The following is a 20,866-nucleotide window of genomic DNA, read 5'->3' on the forward strand; positions in this document are numbered from 1 at the left end:
TTAAAAACAGGATCCTGATGACCTGAAATAGTCAGTTTTTCTTTTTTTAATAATTAGGACGTCTTTACTTTCATGGCCAAAAAGTGTTCAAAGCTTAAATGTACAAAAACAGAATTCTGTTTTCATAAATTCAAGTTAAGTTAAAGCGTGCCTGTTAAGTCATGTGACTTAAAGTACTTTTTAAAACACGAAAACTCAGAGCAATCCTGTCCCACATAAATAAACTTCTTATTTTTAGCACCATAAAAATAACACTATATTTAATTTTGCAATGTAGTCAAAGTAAAGAGGAGTTTGGGTCTTTTCATATAAAATCTGGAAAGAAAAATCCACCTGACCCCCCTCAGAGTCAGCTGATTTTTGTATAATAAATTTATTCAAAGATTTAACTTCGAGTTATGGATATTTAATGATTGACGGGCCCTTAGAGTACATAAGAGTGGGCTGAAATCTGGGACTTTTTCATTTAAAAAAAAATCTAATTTTCTTTTAGATTCATCAGAAACTTTCAGGGTTAAAAAAACACATTTAAGCTGCAACCAAATCAACTTTAAACCCAGTATCACAATCCTGATACCTCCTCTAGTTCCCTGTAAACATACACCTGTGATGTTTGAGAAACCCAGAACATCATTAAAAAACTCACTTTCATTCTGAAATATCTTTCTAGTATCCTTTAAGTGTCTTCAAACTATCAGGGTATACAAATACTCGAACTGCTGACAGACATATGAATATATATTTTTAATCATTCAGAGAATTGAACTATTTTTACTAAGACAGACTAACACTCTGGAAATACTTCCTGATCAACGGTGAACGTTTTCTAACCACATGCTAACTTGAATTTCACCGCCATGACCGTCCCGTGAGTTCATACCGGGCACAAACCGGTTCAAAGCGGGTTTTAAAACAACAAAAGTTCACGAACAGGCCACAAAATCAGTTATACTGTCAGTTATGAACATTAAAACAACACATGGTGCTTTATCGGTACTTATTTTTGCTTCTATTTCTTTCACTTACTGTAAACCATCGTCCTCTCTGTGGCCAACCGTTGCCGTGGAAACCAAACAGCAGCTGCTGCGTTCGAGTGCTGCGTTCGAGTGCTGTGGTAAAATGCACCACTCCAAGCGGACTACAAATGAAGTTACAGTGTTGACGGTGCTTTTTGAAATTGCCCTATGCTGACTTCAAGACTGTCACGACAGAGGCGCGGATATTTACGAATAGGAATGCTGACATCTTTTCAGATGTGTGCTGCTGTTTAACTTTGAAGTGTGGTTACTTTAATTATCTGAAGAGGCATTTTGCTAGGCTCTTCCACTGTAACTAAAAAAACGTGTTGTTAATTACTTACCTGGGTAAAGTAAGGCAGTGATGATTTACAGCACTATGTTCAACCTCAGTTGATATCTAATCGTAGTACAAAGACATTTTGGGGGATAATGTCAAAGAGCAATAGCTAATATGTATATTGCTAAAACTGGGACATTTAAACTATTTAAAGACACAAATATACATTAAGTATATTTAAATAAAAAAGATTATCTAAAAATACGAAAAGGAATCCAACAATTGTATCAAAGGTAATATATTTAAGCGGAAATTGGTATTTATAATGTGTACTTGAACCTAGCAAGGCTAGATCTTGATCTTTTATTTTGAAAGTTCTGGCGGAAGTTGCTAAAGAGACTACGGATCCACTCCAAACAAAAACGGTCGGTGCTCCGCAGCATCCATCATTTTTTTCACCGGTTTTGAAAAAACCCTTTCTCGGCGTGAAAACGGGCGGACCGTCGCTCCTCTGCTGAGTCCACAGTGTTTGTTAATGTCGATTTAATTCGCGGTTCGGCGGCTGGTGTCGTTTCTCGGTGGCTGAACATGACAAGCTATACGGGGTTTCACTCTCAGCTGACGTCCATCATGGAGGCGCTGACCAAAGCGGCGGTGGCGGAGATCTGCGAGCTGGTGGACGACAGCTACGCGGTGCTGCGGCTGGAGATCACCCGCAGCCACAAGGAGAACGAGGCGCTGCGGAGGAAACTGGAGCTCATTGAGTCCATCATCGCCCGGGGTCACCGGGGCAGCGCCGCCGTGCTGGAGGAGGAGGAGAGCGGCGAGAGGCTGCTGGATTTCACCCCGGGTGAGTTTTCAGGCTGTCGGTCATCTGCAGGTCAGTGACCCCGGTGATGTTTCGAGCGCGAGACATCCTGTGTCTAGGCTCACAGCGCGTTTCAGAGCGACGTGAACCAAACTCCATTCAAAAACAGTTTAAAAAGCGTTTTTTCACTGCCCTGTCAAATATTCAGACACTTTTGTCTCCGCATGATGTTTTCCAATAGTCATGTATAAATTCGGCTTATGAATCAAAGTCAGCACTGCACTCAGTGTACACTTTATTCGGGTGTTTCCACTGTAAACCAAGCACTGATAATGCATGTTTACCAGTCCCACTTTGAATGAACCAAACTTTCCAGCTGCTTCCATCAGCCGAAATAAAGAGATGGTATAAAAGACGCAGAAAATACGAGTCATTTAATCCTTAGTTACTAACATTTTAATAACAAAAAAGACCATAACTACAAAAACAGAAAAGATCTTGAGATTTAAAGGTGGATTTCATTAAGCGACTTTATTTTTAACGCTACCAAAATTACTGACTTTTGGGGGGCTAAGGTGGGAGTTGGCAGCTGCTGTTTGAGGATTCAACCAGCAGTTGACCAGTTATAAACCCATTATAAAACCAGAATAAAACCAGTTAAACCTAGTATGAAACCTGTATAAACAGTTATAAAGCCTTATAAAACCAATTAGACCAGTATAAAACACTTATAAACCAGTATAACAGATGTTATAAAAACAGTGTGAAACATGTTTGTTCACTTTTTTACTTTCATTGTATTTTTTTCCATTTATTGACCTCTTTTATTTCATTTTTTATTTAATTGAGCTTCTTTTTGTTATTGTTTTGTCATATTTGTGATTTATTGATCTTTTCCACTGTTGTTTAACATTTTAGCTGCTTTGTTAGAAGAAGTTCCCAGCTCCTGGGATAAATATTTAATCTTATTAAATAACCTGATAACTACAGAGCCGCTGTCTCATTCAAATCCTTTAAAAAGATTAAATTAAGTTTAAGTTCTCTGCATGTGCAATATTTGGTCTGAAAGATGCAGCATTCAATCACAGTCATGTGACTTTAAAACCTTTAAAGTTTTAAATTCCTCACAGTTTTAAAATCAGCACAAAACGGAGACAGGAGTGGATCCTGTGTTTTGTGTTTCTCGGTCTCCTGATTCACTTAAAGACCTTTTTCTTTGTGTTTGTGGTGTTTTTTTTAAATTCTCTCAGATCATGCCTCGCCTGCTGGAGTCAGCACCAAGCAGCCGAAGGCGTCAAACCTCAGACGATGTGGACGTGTCGCGGTGCTGGAGGTGACAGCGGAGGCGAGTCCTGCAAACAAAGAGGTGAGATTTCCCACCACATCAGCTCTGATCAGACCCGATCACAGTCAAATAACGATGTGATGTTAATGTGTAACACGAGGAGGGGCTTCCTTTTTAATTTTCAGAAATGTTTTTGCCTCGTAGTGTCGTTTTTTAATCAAATTAGAATTAAAATCTTAGCAGTAAGCTCAGTGAAGCTTTCTGTTTCCCTCTGAATGATTTGAAAACAAACGGCTGAACTAAAATGATGTCAGCTCCACGTTTGATCAGCTGCACTAAAGTTTTCCTCTAAAATAAATAATCCAAAAAATAATGTAAAGGTCTAAAGTGTAATACAGTTTGCACAGATTTTGATAAAATGATGAAAATGGAATGAGTTTGGATATTTAGAGAAAAACCTTTTTTCATGAATGTGAAAAGTCGCTAAAAAGCTTTCATCGTAATCAGGCCACACTTAGCAGGTCTCCCTGAATCAGAGGAAGCAGAACGAGCACGAGGAAACAAAGTCTCCCTGAGACATCAAAGACAAAACAGCAGGAAGAACATCTCCGGACAAAAGGCCGGTTTTCTGCACAGCGTTGACTTTTTTCCTCTAAACAGCAGAAGATGTGTCACTGTCACAAACATTTACTACAGCTCTGCTTTTTCTAACTGTCAGGACGGTTCGACAGCAGCTGCAGAGGAGACAAACGAACAGGATGTTGTTCTGATAAAAGAGGAAACACCAAAAGAGGAAGCTGAATCTGACCTCGCTACAACAGATGAGCTGCTTATCAGTGAGGACGGTGAGCAAGCCAGCAAAATGTATTTAATTCCAGGTGGAGGCACAGAGACACTGTGTGGATGTTAAGTGTGTCTATTGATTTAGTTTAATTGCATTATTATTTAAGAGCAACAATCACTGATTTTCTTCTTTAAAAATGCTAAAACTCACGTGTTAAATCCTTACAGTAAAAAACAAAACAATCAATAAGTGGATATTTTAAACTAGCAGCAAAGTTCCACCAAATAAAAGCAGCAGAAACAAAATCCGATCAGACCAACTGCAGTCCAGTCAATTTAAACTTTCAAAATAAGAGCGAGGGGACAGGCCAGCAGTAAATGGATGGATTTTTTTTCCTCTGATTAATGAAAAATAAAATTGTAAAGAAAACTTTTATTCTATTTTTCATTTGTTTTTCAAGACTTTATTTATGTATTTATTTTACCTCAAGGATCAAATATACTTTATCCTAAAGTTGGGGAATTCCTGTTTTACAGCTGAAAAAAAATTAAACACAAGTAGATTAAATAAATTCTAAATTTAAAAATGATCAGAAAATGAAATAAATTAAATAATTAGAAATTTAAATATGAGTATTAAGTAACAGCCACAGACTGTATAAAACATGAAAAATGAGATCAGTATGGAAGCGCCTTAAACCTGCGTTCTGTCTGAAGGCCACCAGGTGGCGATAGATGTAGTTGCAACAAGATTTCTGGTCCCGCTGAAGAAAACAGCTTTCTGACCTCTGTAAGCATCTTGCTGCTGAGTTTATGTGCACTCTCATTTTAGGTCATTCTGAATAAAAAAAGAAGCTTTGAAAATCTTGGTCATGTTTCAAAATGATCTGTAACGTGTCAGTCACAAGTTATTAGCCAATGAGCATGATTCCACCGTCAGACCCGCCCCTCCTCATCACCTCTTGTTTTTTTGCAGTCAAGCTGACGATGGCAGAAACCCTCAGGCTTTAAACTATCTGTGGTAACAATACATGAGAAAGTATAATTTCAAAATAAAAGGAAAGTGTGGTAGTGCACGTGCAGGAAAAACAGCTGTCTGTATTTCTGTCACATTAAAAAACAAAATCACCCGATAAAAGAGGAAGAAGAGATTCTTGACCTGCTCCGTTTGAACTTCAGTTTTCCTCTGTGTGTCTGCAGGGACCGAGGTGCCGACGTCAGAGACGGAGGACAGTGAGCAGGGCGCTTCTCGGTTGAGGATCTCAAACACAACCTGCGCCGACCTTCGGCCGTGGGACCAGAATAATAACGCAGTCTCAGAGCAACTCGCGCATCTCGAGTCCCGCAGCACATCCGGTTCCCCGCGCCCTGCAGGGGGCGTCGAAAGCTGCTCCTCGGACATCATGTTTGACTTGGCATCCGAGTCGGAAGACCGTGTTGTGTCTGTGGCTCACAGCAGGAAGTCGTTCCTGCTTGAGTCAGGAGGAAGTCCCGCCTCGCTGCCCGGGACCTCGGAGCTGAAGCGTGGCGTCTCCCTGATTAGTTCACTGCCCTTTGACTCAGAGCTGGATCTGTGCTCATCATGGACCAATCAGGGCCTGCCGAGCATGGTGCCCGTCCCTCACCGGCCGTACCTGAAGCCGGACCAGCGTCCCACGCTCATGGACAAACCGTCTGACTTAAACGCCGGCGGTTTCCCTTTGGCGCTGGCGCTTGGTGGCTCCAGGCTGGACGCTCTAGAGCTCAACCGCTACAGCAGGGACCGCCGCTTCATCTGCAGCTACTGCGGCAAGTGCTTCACGTCCTCCCGGAGTCTGGAGACGCACGTGCGCGTCCACACCGGCGAGCGGCCGTACAGCTGCGCTCAGTGCGGGAAGCGCTTCACGCAGTCGGGTCACCTGAAGACGCACCAGAGCGTGCACACCGGGGAGCGGCCGTTCGCCTGCGAGCACTGCGGGAAGAGATTCGCCGGGAAGCAGAACCTGAGGATCCACCAGCAGAAGCACCATCAGGGCGAGCAGGCGGTCGTGGCCTTTTAACCCGGCTACTGGAGAACTCGCTGCTGTTACTCAGTTCTAAGACATTTGACTGGAAACTGATTTTATATCCACTGATCAGCCAAAACATTAAAACCTCCTAACAGGCTTCCCTGAATAAATAACATCGTGTACGGCCTGATTACAGTGGATGTTCAGCTCGCAGCACATTTCTAGAAACAAGAATAATTATTGTTGCCATCTCACCAGCCTGAAGGAGGAGGAACAACATGGGAGGAGTCAAGCAAAAGAGTAAAAACAAAGGAAACACAGGAGAAACTCTGGGACTGTTCACTGTGCATCAGTCACCGTCAAAATCTAACTTATCCACTTCATACCTGCTTCTTCACTCTGTCATCGTCCACTTCTGTCTGCAAACTCTTCTTAAAGTTCTACAAAACCAACAAAACACTGAGGACCCCGCCCGCTGCACCTGTGGCAGCACGAGCTGGTTCTAATGTTGTGGCTGATCGGTGAACAGACCTGATCAATAGCTCTGACTGCTGTTGTCTTTCAGGCCTTACCTGTTTGTAACCATCTGCCTCTGTATTAAATGAGGCCCTCTGACCTGACCCGATCCTTCATTTCTTACAAAGAAAAATGGCCCTGTTTCCAGGTTCCCTTTGATTGTTTTCAAGATCAAAAACTGAAGAAACTGGCGTTTGGAAGGAGCATGTGACTATTCTTTGTTTGGCGTATATCTGGAAATAAAAGTGTGCGCTCTCACATTGATCATTTTCTTTGCTTTGCTCGTGTTTCAGGTGCAAAATCTGAGGGAAGCAACAAAATTCATATTTTGGAGGTGATGGTCATCTGTTAACGACTGTGTTTTAAGGTGGACATAAAAAAATTCCATGAGAGAAAGAACCACAAAAATACAGTTGCTGTTTAGTTCAGTCGATCGATTAGGAATTCTCAGTCTGATCTCATAACTTAATATAAGTTTATAAAGTATAATAATGTGTTAAAATTAAAAAATAATTCAATTTTTAAGTGCTTTGAGGGGTCAGTGAGACTAGAAAACCGTATTATTTCCAGTTATAAAAATATGTTTAAAGTATAATTTATAAGAAAATTAAAAGTCAATGTGAGCACAGAAAAGAAGTCTAATTATAAGATGACAAAATTATGCAAAAAGCATCTGAAATGTGAGAAAAACTTTAAATTATAGATTCTGAGAACATTAAATATTAGAAAAAAATGTCAAAATTATGACAAGAAAAAAGTTCAGTTTAACATTAAAAAAACTAAAAACTAGAAAGTTGAAATTTTAAGACATTATTTGTCTTAAAATGTCTAAATTATGAAACTTTGTAAAAGATTGTTTTGAAATTGAGAATAAATTAAAGATGATAAAATAATGAGAAAATTATTTTTTAAAAAGTGAAAACATAAAAATTCTGTTTTTCAAAATAAGATGTGAGTATTACGAAAAAGCATGATGAGATTAAAAAGTACATCAAACGATAGTTTAAAAATGATAATGACATAATTACATTAGATGAAAATGATGAGATGTTAAAACTGAAGAATTTCACCATTAAAAACTATAAAACCAAAATGAAGCGTAACTTGAGAAGTGAAACAGTAAATAATGTTAAGAATAAAATTACAAACATTTAATAAAAACATTCAAAAGTCAAAATTGAGATAAATGTAAGTAAAAGGTCAAATAAATCATTTTATTGTGATTTAATTTTGTCTTCATTACTTTAGGAAAACTAAACGATCCTTGATTTACCTGCAGGTTAACACACCTGGAGTTCTGCTTTCTGAGGTGACACCTGGCAGCCAATCAGAGCGTTTCCTCAGGCAGCGTTTTCTCTTTGTTGTGTGTTTGGAGTCTGAACCGTGCTCTCCGTTCAAACTGACAGCTCCACGGCTCAGCCTGCAGTTTCTAATAAAAACAACCAGAATCTGTCTTTAAATTATTCACACAGTGACACACACACACAGACACACACACACACACGCCTCAAAGCAGTTCAGCAAAAATATCATTAGTTTTACAAATGCTTCAAGGATCTGAACAGCAAACAGAATATCAGTTTGTTTATGTTCTTGTTCACATATTTACAGTCCCACGCCTGTTCTATTTATATTGCATTTACTTGAATCTTAATTGGCTTCTATTCTTTCTCATATTTACACAAGTGAAAAATAACAAAATGATAAACAATATAAATACGTCTGTGTAGGTTCTCAGCCACTGAGGATAGGGTCAACCCAAATGGACTCGGAGTCGTGAGCTGTTGAGGTCACCTGAGGAAATGTTTGTCGTGTCCTGAGAGCCGATGTCCTAAGCGACCATTCCTGTTCAGTGATGGTGGATCACAGTGGACACTTGACCTCCTTCACTCCTCTCTCAAACTGCAAAATGTGAACGCTGGCTTCCTCCAAAGAGGGGCCTTCCTCCTTTAAATGCAGCTGTACAGCTGAATCATCAACCCACGCTCACATCTTGCCTCAGGTGAGCTCAGCATGATGGTAGGGTGGACGCTCAACAGGTGAGCCACCCTCAGGTAAACCTTGAAGGGCAGAGAACCCACGAGGGGTTAAACACCCGGGAAACACTTGGATGAAAAGCAAAGCGTCTTCATGAACATGTCTAAAGACTAAAATATAAATACAAAAGCACAATAAACTAAGGTAATTGAATAAAGTATTAGAAACAAAGGAATGGTACAATACATTAAAGATGATTAAAATCCAGCCTCTTCTATTAGATCTTATAGTTTGAGTTCATACATTTTATTTTTACTTTTACTTTTAATCTTTATATTTATAGTTAGTTATTCTATTTTTATGAGTTTGTGTCAGTGTCATTTTGCATTTTTATTATTTCAATTATTTTTTTAAATAGTTAAAAATTTTATCTATTTTTTTTTATGTTTTGATGATGATTTTGTCCAATTTACTATCTGAATTTTTTAAAGTCTATTATATATTTTCCTTTTCCTGTCGACTTAGCTTTACATTATTACAATTACATTATTATTATTACAAATAATGGTTTTGTTATTTTATTTAATCTGCACTTTTCATTGTTACCATTATAGCCATTTTTTTTCATATTTATTTAAACCTTTTCACTTGTACTATTTTAACAGCCTGAAAACGCACTTTTTTTCTGTTTATACATTAAACCCTTAGCACTGTGTAATTACGCATGCTCTGTTCTGTTTTCTTGCCGTTAGCAGTCGGTCACTGACGGTGTTCTTAATGTAGTTCTGTGGATAACAACAGGCTCTTATTCTGAAGGCAGCGGTGTTGTTCCGGAAGTGAAAGTTTTGCAGGAACCGTTGTGGCTCTTTTCTCTCGCCGACGGTTGGAAGTCCAAACAGGTTCCTCTCGCGGCTCCATTGCGCTCACCTTGCGGCTCCGTGTGGTCCGGTTCCGGTTCGGGTTCCGTTGGTTCGTCGGGATGTCCGGTTTAAGCAGCAAAGCTCTCCACGAGCAGCTCTCCGTCATCATGGCCGCGCTGACCAAAGCAGCGGTGGCGGAGATCTGCGAGGTGGTGGATGAAGGCTATGCGGTGCTGCAACTGGAGATCACCAGGAGCCACAAGGAGAACGAGGACCTGAAGAAGAAGCTACACCTCATCGAGTCAATCGTGGTCCGGGGGAGCAGCGGGGGAGGAGGAGGAGGGGAGGCTGCGGATGCGGAGGGACCGGAGGTCTCACCGGCGGCGGAGTCTACGCAGCAGTCGGGAACAACGCAGCAGCAGCGGGAAGGTGACGGACGAGGAGCCGCGGCTGGAGCGGTGCGGGAGGAGGTGAGCACTCCGCCGGCCTGAATCAACCTGAAGCCCGGGAACAGGCAGACATCAGAGAGCAACAATAACAATGATAATAACCGCAGGTTAGAACCGGAAGTGTAATACAGTCAGCTCACAAAACGGAATAAATAACATTTTTTCTGAATGACATAATTACCTAAGAAATGTCCCGGAAACTTTCTATTAGAAACACATCACGTGTATGTAATCACAAATATATGTATTTGTTATAAACAATAATGACTAATAAAATGAATTGAATCAATCTGCAATCAGTATTCATTCCAAACTGAAACAATTCAGATGATCGTTTAATTTATTGATATTGTGTGCCAATGCTTAAATATTTAACTAAATATTTTATCTACTCTGACAATAAATGGAAGATATTTACAACGTGTGGCCTTCTTAAATCGCCCAAAATCTGAAAATTCTCTGAAATGAGGATAATTTATCAAATCTAATAGTTATTAATGACTGCAGTAATAATCAGAATAGTTTAAAACTAGTTTAAAAGTTTTCATTTATTTCACTTGAATTAAAACCAAAATGTATAAACCTCGAGTTCATCCTTACAGTTAATCAGTACTTAAAAAGAATTGTTTTCCTCAGATTTAATTTCACTTTTACAAACAGGTTTATGCCATCAAATTTTCTTTTCCAAACAAAAGGAAAAAATGGTCTTATCTCTGCACATGCTCAGTGCAGCCTGATGTGTTTGTTTTGTCATCAGGCCTGAAGCTGTTGTTGTTTTAGAAACCTGAGGGCAGTTTGAGAGAGAGCGTGATCTTTAACTGAAGATTTGAGATACTGAAGTTTAAATTAATTTCAATGATAAGTCAGCCAATCAGGACTCCAGAAACATTTATTCTTCTTCAGTTTGTGTTTCTATAAAAACAGTATTTTAATCGTCTCTTTTTAATGTTGTTTTTTGTGTTTTGTGGCGTCTGCAGCTTCCAGAAGTGGTGCTGATCAAAGATGAGGACTCGGACAGTAACGACGTCTTTGAGGAAGGTGAGTAAACGACCTGCAGCAAATCTTTTCTCTAATTTTGAAGTGTGTTTATTAACAATGATTAAGGTTGTGTTCATGCTCCAGAACAATTTAAAACAGAGAGAAAAAACAGAAACGTCTCTGTAAAATAACTTTCTGCAGAGCTGTAGCATTACGGTTATTCACAGCCAAACTTCAAAATTTTATTCCAAAGTAATAAAAATTCTGCTGCACTCGACTCTGAACGCACCACAGGGAACAAACAATCATTAGTAAAGAAACACATCAATAAATTACCAACCATCTCTATTCTAAATAAAAGCTGAGTGTAGTCGTCATGGCTACGGGTTTCTATAATGCTGTATTAGGAAAAAAAGAATTAAAGAGTGACAGCTGGTCACTTCACTTCTTTCTTTCCTTTCATTTTTCCTCTTTAATTTTCCTGTGTTTCCTTTAAAATTTATGACAAGTATCAGTTTACACTATGCACTGCTCTGATATCAGTGTTAGATTAATGAGCTGGATTTGGCACTGTGAGAACAAGAATGGGAGTCTTTTTTTGTAAGTTAAGGCATGAGTGATTTCTTAACTTTCTAAAACTGAAAATGTCATTCTCAGGGAGGAAAATCATTAAATTAGAAAAATAAATAATACTTCCAAAAAAAAATAAAAACAACACATCATCAACAACATCATCAAGAATAACCCGGGCTCATCAACCACAGCTGATATTCATCTAATTTGTGCTGATGAGATCGTTCTCATTCCCAACCTGTAGCATACCGACAATTTGTCACATCCCGAGGTGTCCCATAGGAGCGTTCCTGTGATACGCGTCGGATTGTGGATCGAATCCAACAGAATGAAGCTCCCGGTGGTAACACACGTTCAAGCCGTGTATTCCAGCCCTAAACCTAACCATAACCTTAATCTTATTAGATAGTGTTTTCTAAAGTGATTCATGATGAGAAAGTAAAAAAATGTACATCTGTAGATTCATTCCAAATGGTTCTCATGTTTCCGAAAGTGTAACATACCAAAGATTCGTCATATAGTGTTGTATGTTAGGTTTTGGGATGAGAACGTGTTGTTCTGATGCTCAACATTTCACAGCATTGAATCTTATCATGAAAACTCTGAAAGTTTAATGATTCTTTTTTCTTTTATGTAATTACTTAGGTACTAAGTTAACAGCTGATGGGGTGGCGCCTGCAGCCAGAGAGGGCATCACATCGACTCCCATCGGCCGGCGCACAAAGAGGCGCTGGCGTGAAAGCTTGGAGTCCGAGAACAGGTCATCATCTGAGCAGCTGGCACAGAAAACATCCGACCTGACGGCGGGGACGCAGAAGACCGTGTCCGTCTACACTCTGGACTCTCCCGATCGTGAGCCGGGGGGTTCTGAGCAGCTTGACGACGAGGTTGAGATGGAATCTGGCGAATCTGCTGGGTCGTACTCGTCACAGATGGACCCTGACATTCATCTGGTTCAGGAGTGCTCGCTGGTTCCTCCGAGCGCCAACAGGCCGGTTTATTTCAGCAGCGGCGCTCTGATCGAGTCTCCGTCAAACCAAGCAGACCTCGATCTGACCGTCGACCCAGGGTGGCCCAAACAGTCAAAGGGTCAGGTGACTTTTACTGCGTTTCACCAAGACGGAAACACGGACGGCGACGCCTTTGGACTGAAGGTGCTCAGCGTCTCTGGCTCGACCCCCACAGACTGCCAGCTGTCCGAAGCCAGCAGCTCTGCCTTCGAGTACGAAGACGGCGGTGACGTCATGAACTTTGCCCTCTACAGGGACCAGGCAGGGCGGCCGCAGCTCTGCAACGGGCAGCCGAGCACGGGAGGCAGAGGGAAGCGCTTCGTGTGCTCCCTCTGCAACAAGACATACGCCACGTCACAGAACCTGGAGGTCCACATGCGCATCCACACGGGCGAGAGGCCGTTCAGCTGTGAGCAGTGCGGCAAGAAGTTCACCCAGTCGGCTCACCTGAAGTCGCACCTGAGCGTTCACACGGGCGAGCGGCCGTATGCGTGCAGGCTCTGCTCCCGGAGCTTCATCGTCAAATATAGCCTCAAGTTGCACATGAAGAAGTGTCACCCAAACGTCCCGAGCGACCCCTAAATGCCCAAATGCTGGTTTTTACGAACGTTTAAAAAACATTTATTTTGTGCTCGAGCTGCATCCATCAGCTAATATGACTATTTTTATAACTTAAATTATTACTTAAATTTATCATCTTTTATTCTTTCACTCTAAAATCTCAAAACATAAGAGATCAAATCTGTCCATAGTTTATCTAACGTGCTTTACGTGTCAGTGTCACTCTGTGATTGGCCCACATGTAGTTCAGCTACTGAATCTGATGCATCTTATCTCTAAAAACTGCCTGTAAAAACCAGTTAAGATATTTTTTATATCAGCCCTGTTGTCTTTATTTCGGGGGACGTCTCTTGTGCATAAGAAAAAGCCCGGCAGTCGCTACAAACATGAATTGGCCGTGATGGTACTCGGACTGTATATAAAAGATGGACATGGACACTGTGCCATCACTACAGGCTCCGCTTTTTGAAACTAGAAGTGACCATATTTAGATTATAGGGTAGCGTGCGAAGTTATCAGCTAATGCAGAAGTGCCTTAACCTGCATTTTTAAGATGCCACCAGGGGGCGGTAGCTGCCTGGTCCTGTAGAAGTCTGTGTGGAAACTGCCCTGTGACCCGACCTCTGTAAAGACATCCCTAATGACTTATAGGCCCAGTCGCTCATTTTCAATAAAACCTAGTTAGTTTTCTAAATTTGGATCATTCTAAAAATTATCCAGGATATGAGTCTGCTAGAGGACTCTATGAACAGGTGAAGTCACGTCAGCTACATCCATCTTGTAACACTGTCCACGTCCTTAACTTAAAGCCTTAACAGATTTGAAATATTTCACCCCCCATGCTGCTCTTAGTCTTCAAACCGTCAATAGAGACTAGAGCCATATTTGTAGCAGTTACCATAGCAGCCTGTAAACATCAAAACATGTTTACAGCTGCTACGGTAACTGCAGCCTGACTCACTGTTGAAGTAGCCTCCGGTGGACATCAGAGGAACTGCAATTTTTCCTTGTACTCCGAAATGGCTTTTTTTTTTTGTTTGTTTTGTTTTTTAACCCTAAAAGCTGCTTAAATTGTTACCACATCACTACGTTTAGCTCCTTTTACCTTAAATACTGACAATTTGAGTTATTTTAACAGACATGAACAGGACACATGAGCGACACAGAAAGAAACCTTTCTAACAAGAATCACAAGGCATGTTACATGTGCTCATCCATAAGCCAGGTTTGTATTGATGAATGTGTTTACATGGAGTAGTATTACCAAGCAAATCTGTGTGTTGACGTGTAGCTACATCTGCACGTGCAGCGACACCCAATCAGATAAAAAACGTCTCATTCTGAATAATTTAAACAACCACTTTTGATGTTTAGGGTTTCTAAGTTCATAATTTTCTGTTTTCTTGTTAACATTTCTGCGTTTGTTGGACAAAAGAAAAAGGTTCCAGGAAGCTGTTACACACATTTTTAGGCTTTTTAGCTAAAATAAGAGCATCATGTTCATCAGTTAAAAGCTGTGCTGCTACAAAGTCTACTGCACATATTGGAAGTTGTTTCACAGAAAGTATTGTTGATACGGTTTATGTTAAATGACAGTTTGTCTAATGTTTGGGTAATAAAATGGTTAAAAAGTGTTTTGCATCTTATTTCATGTGTAAATAATAATTTGTTTATTCAATGTAGATCAGGATTTGCAGAAACTATCAAAAGCCTTCACAACCAGGTGCAATGTTTGTGTGGTTTTTCCTGACTGTCATTGTAAATAAGAATATGTTTTTCATTACCTGGTTAAATAAAAGTTCACTGGCTTCAGGCACAATGTTGTGGTACAAAGTGATGCCACATGAAAGTACAGTCCAGGCTTAGTTCAGTTTGAGTCGATATCTCTGCAACACAATACACAACGTGTCATTTCTTCAAAGTCTGCCTTAATTTTCACACATTAAAACTATTTTTTAAACAAAGTATATTTAGGTATTTAAATCCAGAGAACTTTTTTTTTTTTTTCTTTGGAAAAACAATTTGTAGGACTAAATATTGGCAATATTTATGGCTTTATCAGTGAGCAGAAAATTAGACTACTGGTAGATTTGGTTTGATTTTCTGATTTTATACAGAAAAGCTTGTTTTTAAAATCACATTTTCACACATGTATTTGTTTAATATAGCTTTTACTCTTAAATAATTACTATATTCATTTACATTTGATGGTTAGACACGCTTATTAAAATGGGGAAGGGGTTACCGGAGCAAAAAGACTAGAGCCGGCTCTGGTAGAAAAACATATACATTTCTTTTTTTTCTTTCTAACGAACAAGAGACTCACAAAAACAAATAAAATAAATTTTAAAATAAAATATAAATGTGATTTGATACAGGTTTCATCTCCCTAAGAAGGACAATCAAACGAGGAGTTCTTGGGACGTTTTCATACCTGAAATTTGCTTGAAACAGTAAAAGGATACTTTGCACATGCGCACTATGGATTAACTCCAGCCCCCGCCATCACTTCCTGGTCTGTATCGGAGAGCGCACATCAGGTGAGCGGCTACATTCAGGTAAGCTAACGGTGGAGTCTTCGGTCCTTCCTCGAGCCCGCGGTGTGGATTGTTCTGCTTCAGATACACGCACGCGCTGGATTGGACAATGTCCCCCGCTGCCGCCTTCCACGCGCAGCTCGCCTCCATCATGGAGGTGCTGGCCAACACGGCCGTGGCGGAGATCTGCGAGCTCGTGGACAGCGGCTACTCGGTGCTGCAGCTGGAGATCTCGCGGAGCCGCAAAGAAAACGAGGTGCTGCGGAGGAAACTGCGCCTCATGGAGCTGCGGGCCGCCCGAGCGACCGCACTGCGAGCCGCGGTTACCGCCAGCGGCAGCGCGGTGCTCCACGCGAGCGGCCGCGCACGAGCCGAACTGAAGAGGAACGCGACCGCGACAGGTAACCGACCGTTAACTTCTAAATTCACAGCAACTACACTGTAAAAATGAATCAATAAAAAAATGAAAGGAAAACTTTTTGACCGGAGTGCAGCATGAACTCGATTAATTGATGCGGTCAGTTGGGTAACAGACGGGGTTGTTAATCATTTCCAGCTGCTTTGGTCTCAATGAAATAAACAACAGGTAGAGTACAAAAAGAAATGTTTATGTTTATTATTTTTTCTGACTTTGTCCATTAGTTTTAGAGGTCAGTAGCACTACTGATAGTATGAGGCGATTCCTGTGCCCTACCTACCTACAGAGTTTGCACAGGAAGTAAAACACCTCCAGACTGGCACATTAATACGTGCCAATGCCAGCAGTTTTGGTGTGTCTCCCATGAAGGAGACTCTAGGAGAGCTGGACAGGGCAGTAGGAACCTTAAACCATCAGCAGAACCAGTATCTTCTCCTTTGTGTAAGGAGGAACAGAATGAGAACTGCCAGCAGGCCACTAGTGTGAATGTCTCTTGCCAAGCAATCCGAAGCAGACCTTATGTGGGTAGCCTGAGGGCCTGAGTTCCTCTTCTGTGTTTATTGCCCAGCACTGTGAACCTTGATTGGCATTGGCCATAGAGTACCTGACTTGGCAGATCCCCCGCTGGCACCCTGTGCTTTCCACAAACGAGGGCAGGCTCACCCTGAGCACATGTGATAGACATGAAAAGGTGTGGAGACATCGTGCCAAAATTTGGTGGTGGGTCAGTGATGGTATTGGGAGGCATTGAGGGATGCACAGATGTCTACTGGCTAGCCAACGGCACCCTGACTGCTGCTAGGTAACGGGATGCAATCCTTTGACCCGCTGTCACAACCTGTACTGAAGTAGCGGATCCTGGGTTGGTCCTGGGTTCCTCCTGGTGCACGACAATCCCCGGCCTCATGTGATGAGTATGCAGGCGCTTCCTGGAAGATGAAGGAATTGATACCATTGACTGGCCCCCACGCTCGCCTGACCCAAAACCCAGTAGAACACATCTGGCGCATTGTTTTAATCCATCCAACACCTCGGACTGTCCAGGGTTTTTAAAGAACTGATGTAGATCAATTTGCAGAAGATAAAGGACATAAAGGACAATAAAATCGCAGCAATGCACAGAAAAAAAAAATTTATAGATCAGCTTTACAGCTGTACACGATTCAGAACTTTAAACGCCATCCTCACTCACCTCCTGCAGGTGAGGTAGTCTTGTCCAGAGTGTCCAATCAGGCGATGCCTCAGTGCAGAGACCACAACTCACCTGCAGAGCCGAGACAGGAAACCACACAGAGTACGGTGAGTAGAAAAGGTGGGAGGAGCATTAGCAGGATTTCCTCCCTCACTCTTCATCTTTTAACCTCTCTCCTCCGATTCCAGCAGCCTGCAGATGACATAGCTACCACAGCTGCTGTGATCAAAGTGGAGGACGATGACTGCGTATCCTGGTCCCAGTCTGAGCCGGACAGTAAGTATGAGAAACTGAAGAAAGTCTTTTTCTTCCTGTTTGACTCAGTGTAGTCTTTTTAGTTTGTAGCTGGCTCATACAGAACAGATCTAAACCCCGATGGTGTCCAGTTTAAGCTGTGTAAGAGGCTAAAACTCTTTCTGCTTTTCTTTAATCTCCAGAAAGTTTCTGTCATAATGAAGAGAGACAGGTGGAGGCAGAAGCTGCAATCAAACAGGAAGCAGCAAACGATGGTGGCATCTTGTGGACGAGCGGGGAAGTCAGCTCTACCTCCACCTCTGTCCAGAACACCCAGAGGTCAGAAACCAGCAGTTACGACTGTTTGATATTTGAGCCGCAGCTTCAGCATGGCTCCCACACCACCCAAAATCCTCTGGGAGCGGAGGCCGGCTGCTCATCAGCGTCCAATTCAGGTGGCAGCTTCACGTTCCCGCACAGCAAGGTGAGTCTGTCTGCAGCAGAGCGACCTGCAGGTTTCCAGAGCAGCCAGCAGAGGGCGGTGCCTGGAGACGAGCTTCCTATTAGGAAGGAGACGCCAGGAGAACATCGCTCCTTCATCCGGAGGGGCGGGTGGAGACAGGATGCCATCAGCAGAGCGGCAAGCCACAGAGGCGAGGATGGCAGGGGAAAGTCATTCGTCTGTAACTGCTGCGGGAAAAAGCTCGCCTGCCTCAAGAACCTCAAAACCCACATGAGGGTCCACACCGGCGAGAAACCGTTCGTCTGTGCGCTCTGCGGTAAACGCTTCTCTGACTCCAGCAACCTCAAACGCCACCAGAGCGTCCACACGGGCGAGAAACGCTACGGCTGCGTCCACTGTGGCAAACGTTTTGCCCAGTCGGGATCGCTGAAGGTCCACATGACCGTCCACACAGACTGCAAACAGTTCAGGTGTTCGTACTGCAACAAGACATTCATATCAGGCAGCCACCTGCGGCGCCACATCACTCTCCATGCAGGAGAGAAACGGTTTGGCGCCGTGCAGTGACAGCTGGGAGGAGCGGCATTGCAGATATCTGCGGTGAGGTAGTCTCAGAAACACGTGACCTACTGTAAAAATGTGTATCATGTATGTTTGAACACAAAACAGATGTTCTTGGATCACCTGCGTACGTTTTTACGTGTTTCATTGGAACATACGGCAGCAGACAGTTTGGCCGCCGGGGATCGGCTCGATTTCAAGCCACTGCTTCCACTTTTAATCAGACTTCTGAGTCGCTCTTAGTCTGGTCTTCTTCCCAGGTGAGGAGACACCTGGACAGATTAGGTGTTGATTAATATTAATAATAACTTTATATAGCACTCTTCACCAGATAAGAACCATGTACATAAAACAACACAATTGATCATACAGCACAAATCTAGTTAAAAGCCAGTCTAAATAAATGAGTCTTTAGCTGCTGTTTAAAAGAATAAATACAAACAAGGCAACGTAAAGATGGAGGCAGAGCGTTCCACATCCTGGGGGCCACCGCTCTGAGATCTGACTCCCGTGGTCTTAAAATGTGTTCGTAGGACTACCAACATCCTTTGATTAGATGATCTCAGGCTGCGAGAGGGAGCGTGGGGTTCTAAAAGACCAGAGATGTAGGCAGGAGCATCACAACGTTAGAAGTCAGCACTACGAGTTTGAAATGTACTGGAAGCCAGTATACTGAGAATTAAACTGGTGTAATGTGCTCTCTTTTTTGTGTCTTTGTTAAGAGCCTTGCAGCAGCAGGTTGGCTGGGGACATCCTCAGTGTCCCCCCCCTTTTGACCCAGGTAACAGAAGGAAGGCAGGAAAGGGCTTTGTGTCCATCAGGTATTTGTCTTGGGCATCAAGGTTGTCATGTTTAATTAAAACTCAGCTTCAGTTAACCAAAATAAAAAGTCAAACAGTGTTCATGCTTACTAACCTAAAATGTAATCGTACTTTCCGTAGTTTCAGTCTTTGTAAAGTTGCTGAACCCAAATAAAGCCCGAGGAGCTGTTGCACTTTGCCAGTAAAAAAAAAACCAAAACAGTAAAAACTAAGCAAATTCACAAAATCCAAAGCTAACAGTTCTGTTTGGATAAAGTGGATGGATACTGAAGTTTGGTCACGTCTGCAGAGAAAGAACTACTCAAAAGATCCTGAACTGAACTCTATGAAAAAAATGTAACAGCCAAGAGGAAATGAAACTTCCATGAGGCGACAAAGACTTTTGAAGTGTAGGGGAAACGTTTTTAGTGGATGGTGGTGTTTGATTTAAACTCAAAACAGTTTTAACAAGTGAATCCAAAGTGGGCGCCACAGCCTCCTGCCTGGGCTGGGAACTCGTTTAAACGAAATAAATACATTTTTGAAGCAATTTTATCTTAAAATTTCCATTAAATATTTACATTAAAGAAGAAAAAATCCATCCATCCCACTGTCTCATTTGAGTTGGGTCAAAGTGGTAGCAAGCTAAGGAGGGCACCTGAGACTTTTCTAGACTTCTGTTTCTCCAGCAATGGTTTCCAGCTCTTCCTGAGACGCTCCCAGGATATATATCAAGTGAGTTTCTGATTTCCTCTGGATCTATCGTCACCCATATGTGATTGGAAAACCTCCAAGGGGAGGTGCCGAGGAGGCATGCTGATTGTGTCCTGAACCTCCTCAGATGTAGGAACAGTAGATCTAGGTGGAGCTCCTCACCTCCATCTCTAAACTGCCGCCCATGTGGGCCGATGTGACGACCAGAGGTCGCCGACTGTTGAGTGAAATTTAGATACAACGGCCAAGTAAACAATAGTCTTTCCCTGAACTTGTGAGCGATTAAAGAGACTACAAATGAGAGTGAAGGTGGCAGTGATGCCTCACAGCCTGAGATCCTGAGATCAGCTCCAACACCTGACCTTTCTGCGTGGCTTCCCCCAACAATCCAAAGATGTTCAATTATTGGGGAATCTAAATAGCCCGTAGCTGTGAATGTCAATGGTTCTCTGTGTCTCTGTGTTAGCAATGTGTTAGGTTGGTGACCTTTCTGTGGTAGCTGGGATAGGCTCCACCCTCTGATAAAGATAAGTGGAAGAGAACTTGTACTTCCTGATTCAAATTTCACTGGTCATGGTGTCACCAGGCAGGGACTGAAAATAATCCTTTTCAAGTCTTGCGGTTTTTCAGTAGCAGGTGTTTTATACAACGTTCATGTCTGAAACTAGCCTGTGGTTGTGTGAAGGTAACAAATGTTTATGACTGTACATCGAGTTTCATTGTGACTGACGTGTAACTGAAGAAACGCTGAACAAACTTCCTTTTTCTTTTTATATCATTTTTAATAAAAGCAGCTGCTAAAATCAGAGCGCTCTGTTTGTTTTTGTTTTAAACTATTCTGATCACTTGAAATTTGATCCTTT

General features: G+C 42.0%; 3 protein-coding genes and 1 long non-coding RNA gene across 5 annotated transcripts; 3 read left to right on the forward strand and 1 right to left on the reverse strand.

Moving 5' to 3' along the window:
• Positions 1 to 1,694: 1,694 nt before the first annotated feature.
• Positions 1,695 to 6,921, forward strand: si:dkey-7l6.3 (zinc finger and BTB domain-containing protein 49). The gene is made up of 4 exons (XM_063462126.1): positions 1,695 to 2,146; positions 3,355 to 3,470; positions 4,108 to 4,234; positions 5,373 to 6,921. Exons 1-4 carry the CDS (start codon positions 1,885 to 1,887, stop codon positions 6,209 to 6,211), a joined length of 1,344 nt encoding a protein of 447 aa, XP_063318196.1. The 5' UTR covers positions 1,695 to 1,884; the 3' UTR covers positions 6,212 to 6,921.
• LOC134617008 (uncharacterized) lies at positions 3,368 to 9,689 on the reverse strand. Its single transcript, XR_010091491.1, has 3 exons — positions 9,581 to 9,689; positions 7,966 to 8,736; positions 3,368 to 3,456 (listed from the first exon to the last, which is right to left on the reverse strand). It is a non-coding gene; the product is annotated as an uncharacterized LOC134617008 (long non-coding RNA).
• On the forward strand, positions 9,278 to 14,837 carry LOC134616981 (zinc finger protein 648-like). Its single transcript, XM_063462121.1, has 3 exons — positions 9,278 to 9,983; positions 10,940 to 11,000; positions 12,159 to 14,837. The coding sequence occupies exons 1-3, from the start codon at positions 9,633 to 9,635 to the stop codon at positions 13,103 to 13,105; spliced, it is 1,359 nt and encodes a 452-aa protein (XP_063318191.1). The 5' UTR covers positions 9,278 to 9,632; the 3' UTR covers positions 13,106 to 14,837.
• Positions 14,838 to 15,577: 740 nt separating this feature from the next.
• Positions 15,578 to 20,792, forward strand: LOC134616986 (zinc finger protein 235-like). Of its 2 annotated transcripts, none has more exons than XM_063462127.1 (4): positions 15,578 to 16,022; positions 17,241 to 17,338; positions 17,420 to 17,507; positions 17,669 to 20,792. In XM_063462127.1, exons 1-4 carry the CDS (start codon positions 15,731 to 15,733, stop codon positions 18,493 to 18,495), a joined length of 1,305 nt encoding a protein of 434 aa, XP_063318197.1. In that variant the 5' UTR covers positions 15,578 to 15,730; the 3' UTR covers positions 18,496 to 20,792. The 2 variants fall into 2 exon arrangements, with proteins under 2 accessions (XP_063318197.1, XP_063318198.1); XM_063462128.1 differs by having other exon boundaries at positions 15,580 to 16,022; positions 17,423 to 17,507.
• The last annotated feature ends 74 nt before the right edge of the window (positions 20,793 to 20,866 follow it).

Source organism: Pelmatolapia mariae, linkage group LG18 (genome assembly GCF_036321145.2).
Source record: "Pelmatolapia mariae isolate MD_Pm_ZW linkage group LG18, Pm_UMD_F_2, whole genome shotgun sequence".
NCBI classification, from domain to species: Eukaryota; Metazoa; Chordata; class Actinopteri; order Cichliformes; family Cichlidae; genus Pelmatolapia; species Pelmatolapia mariae.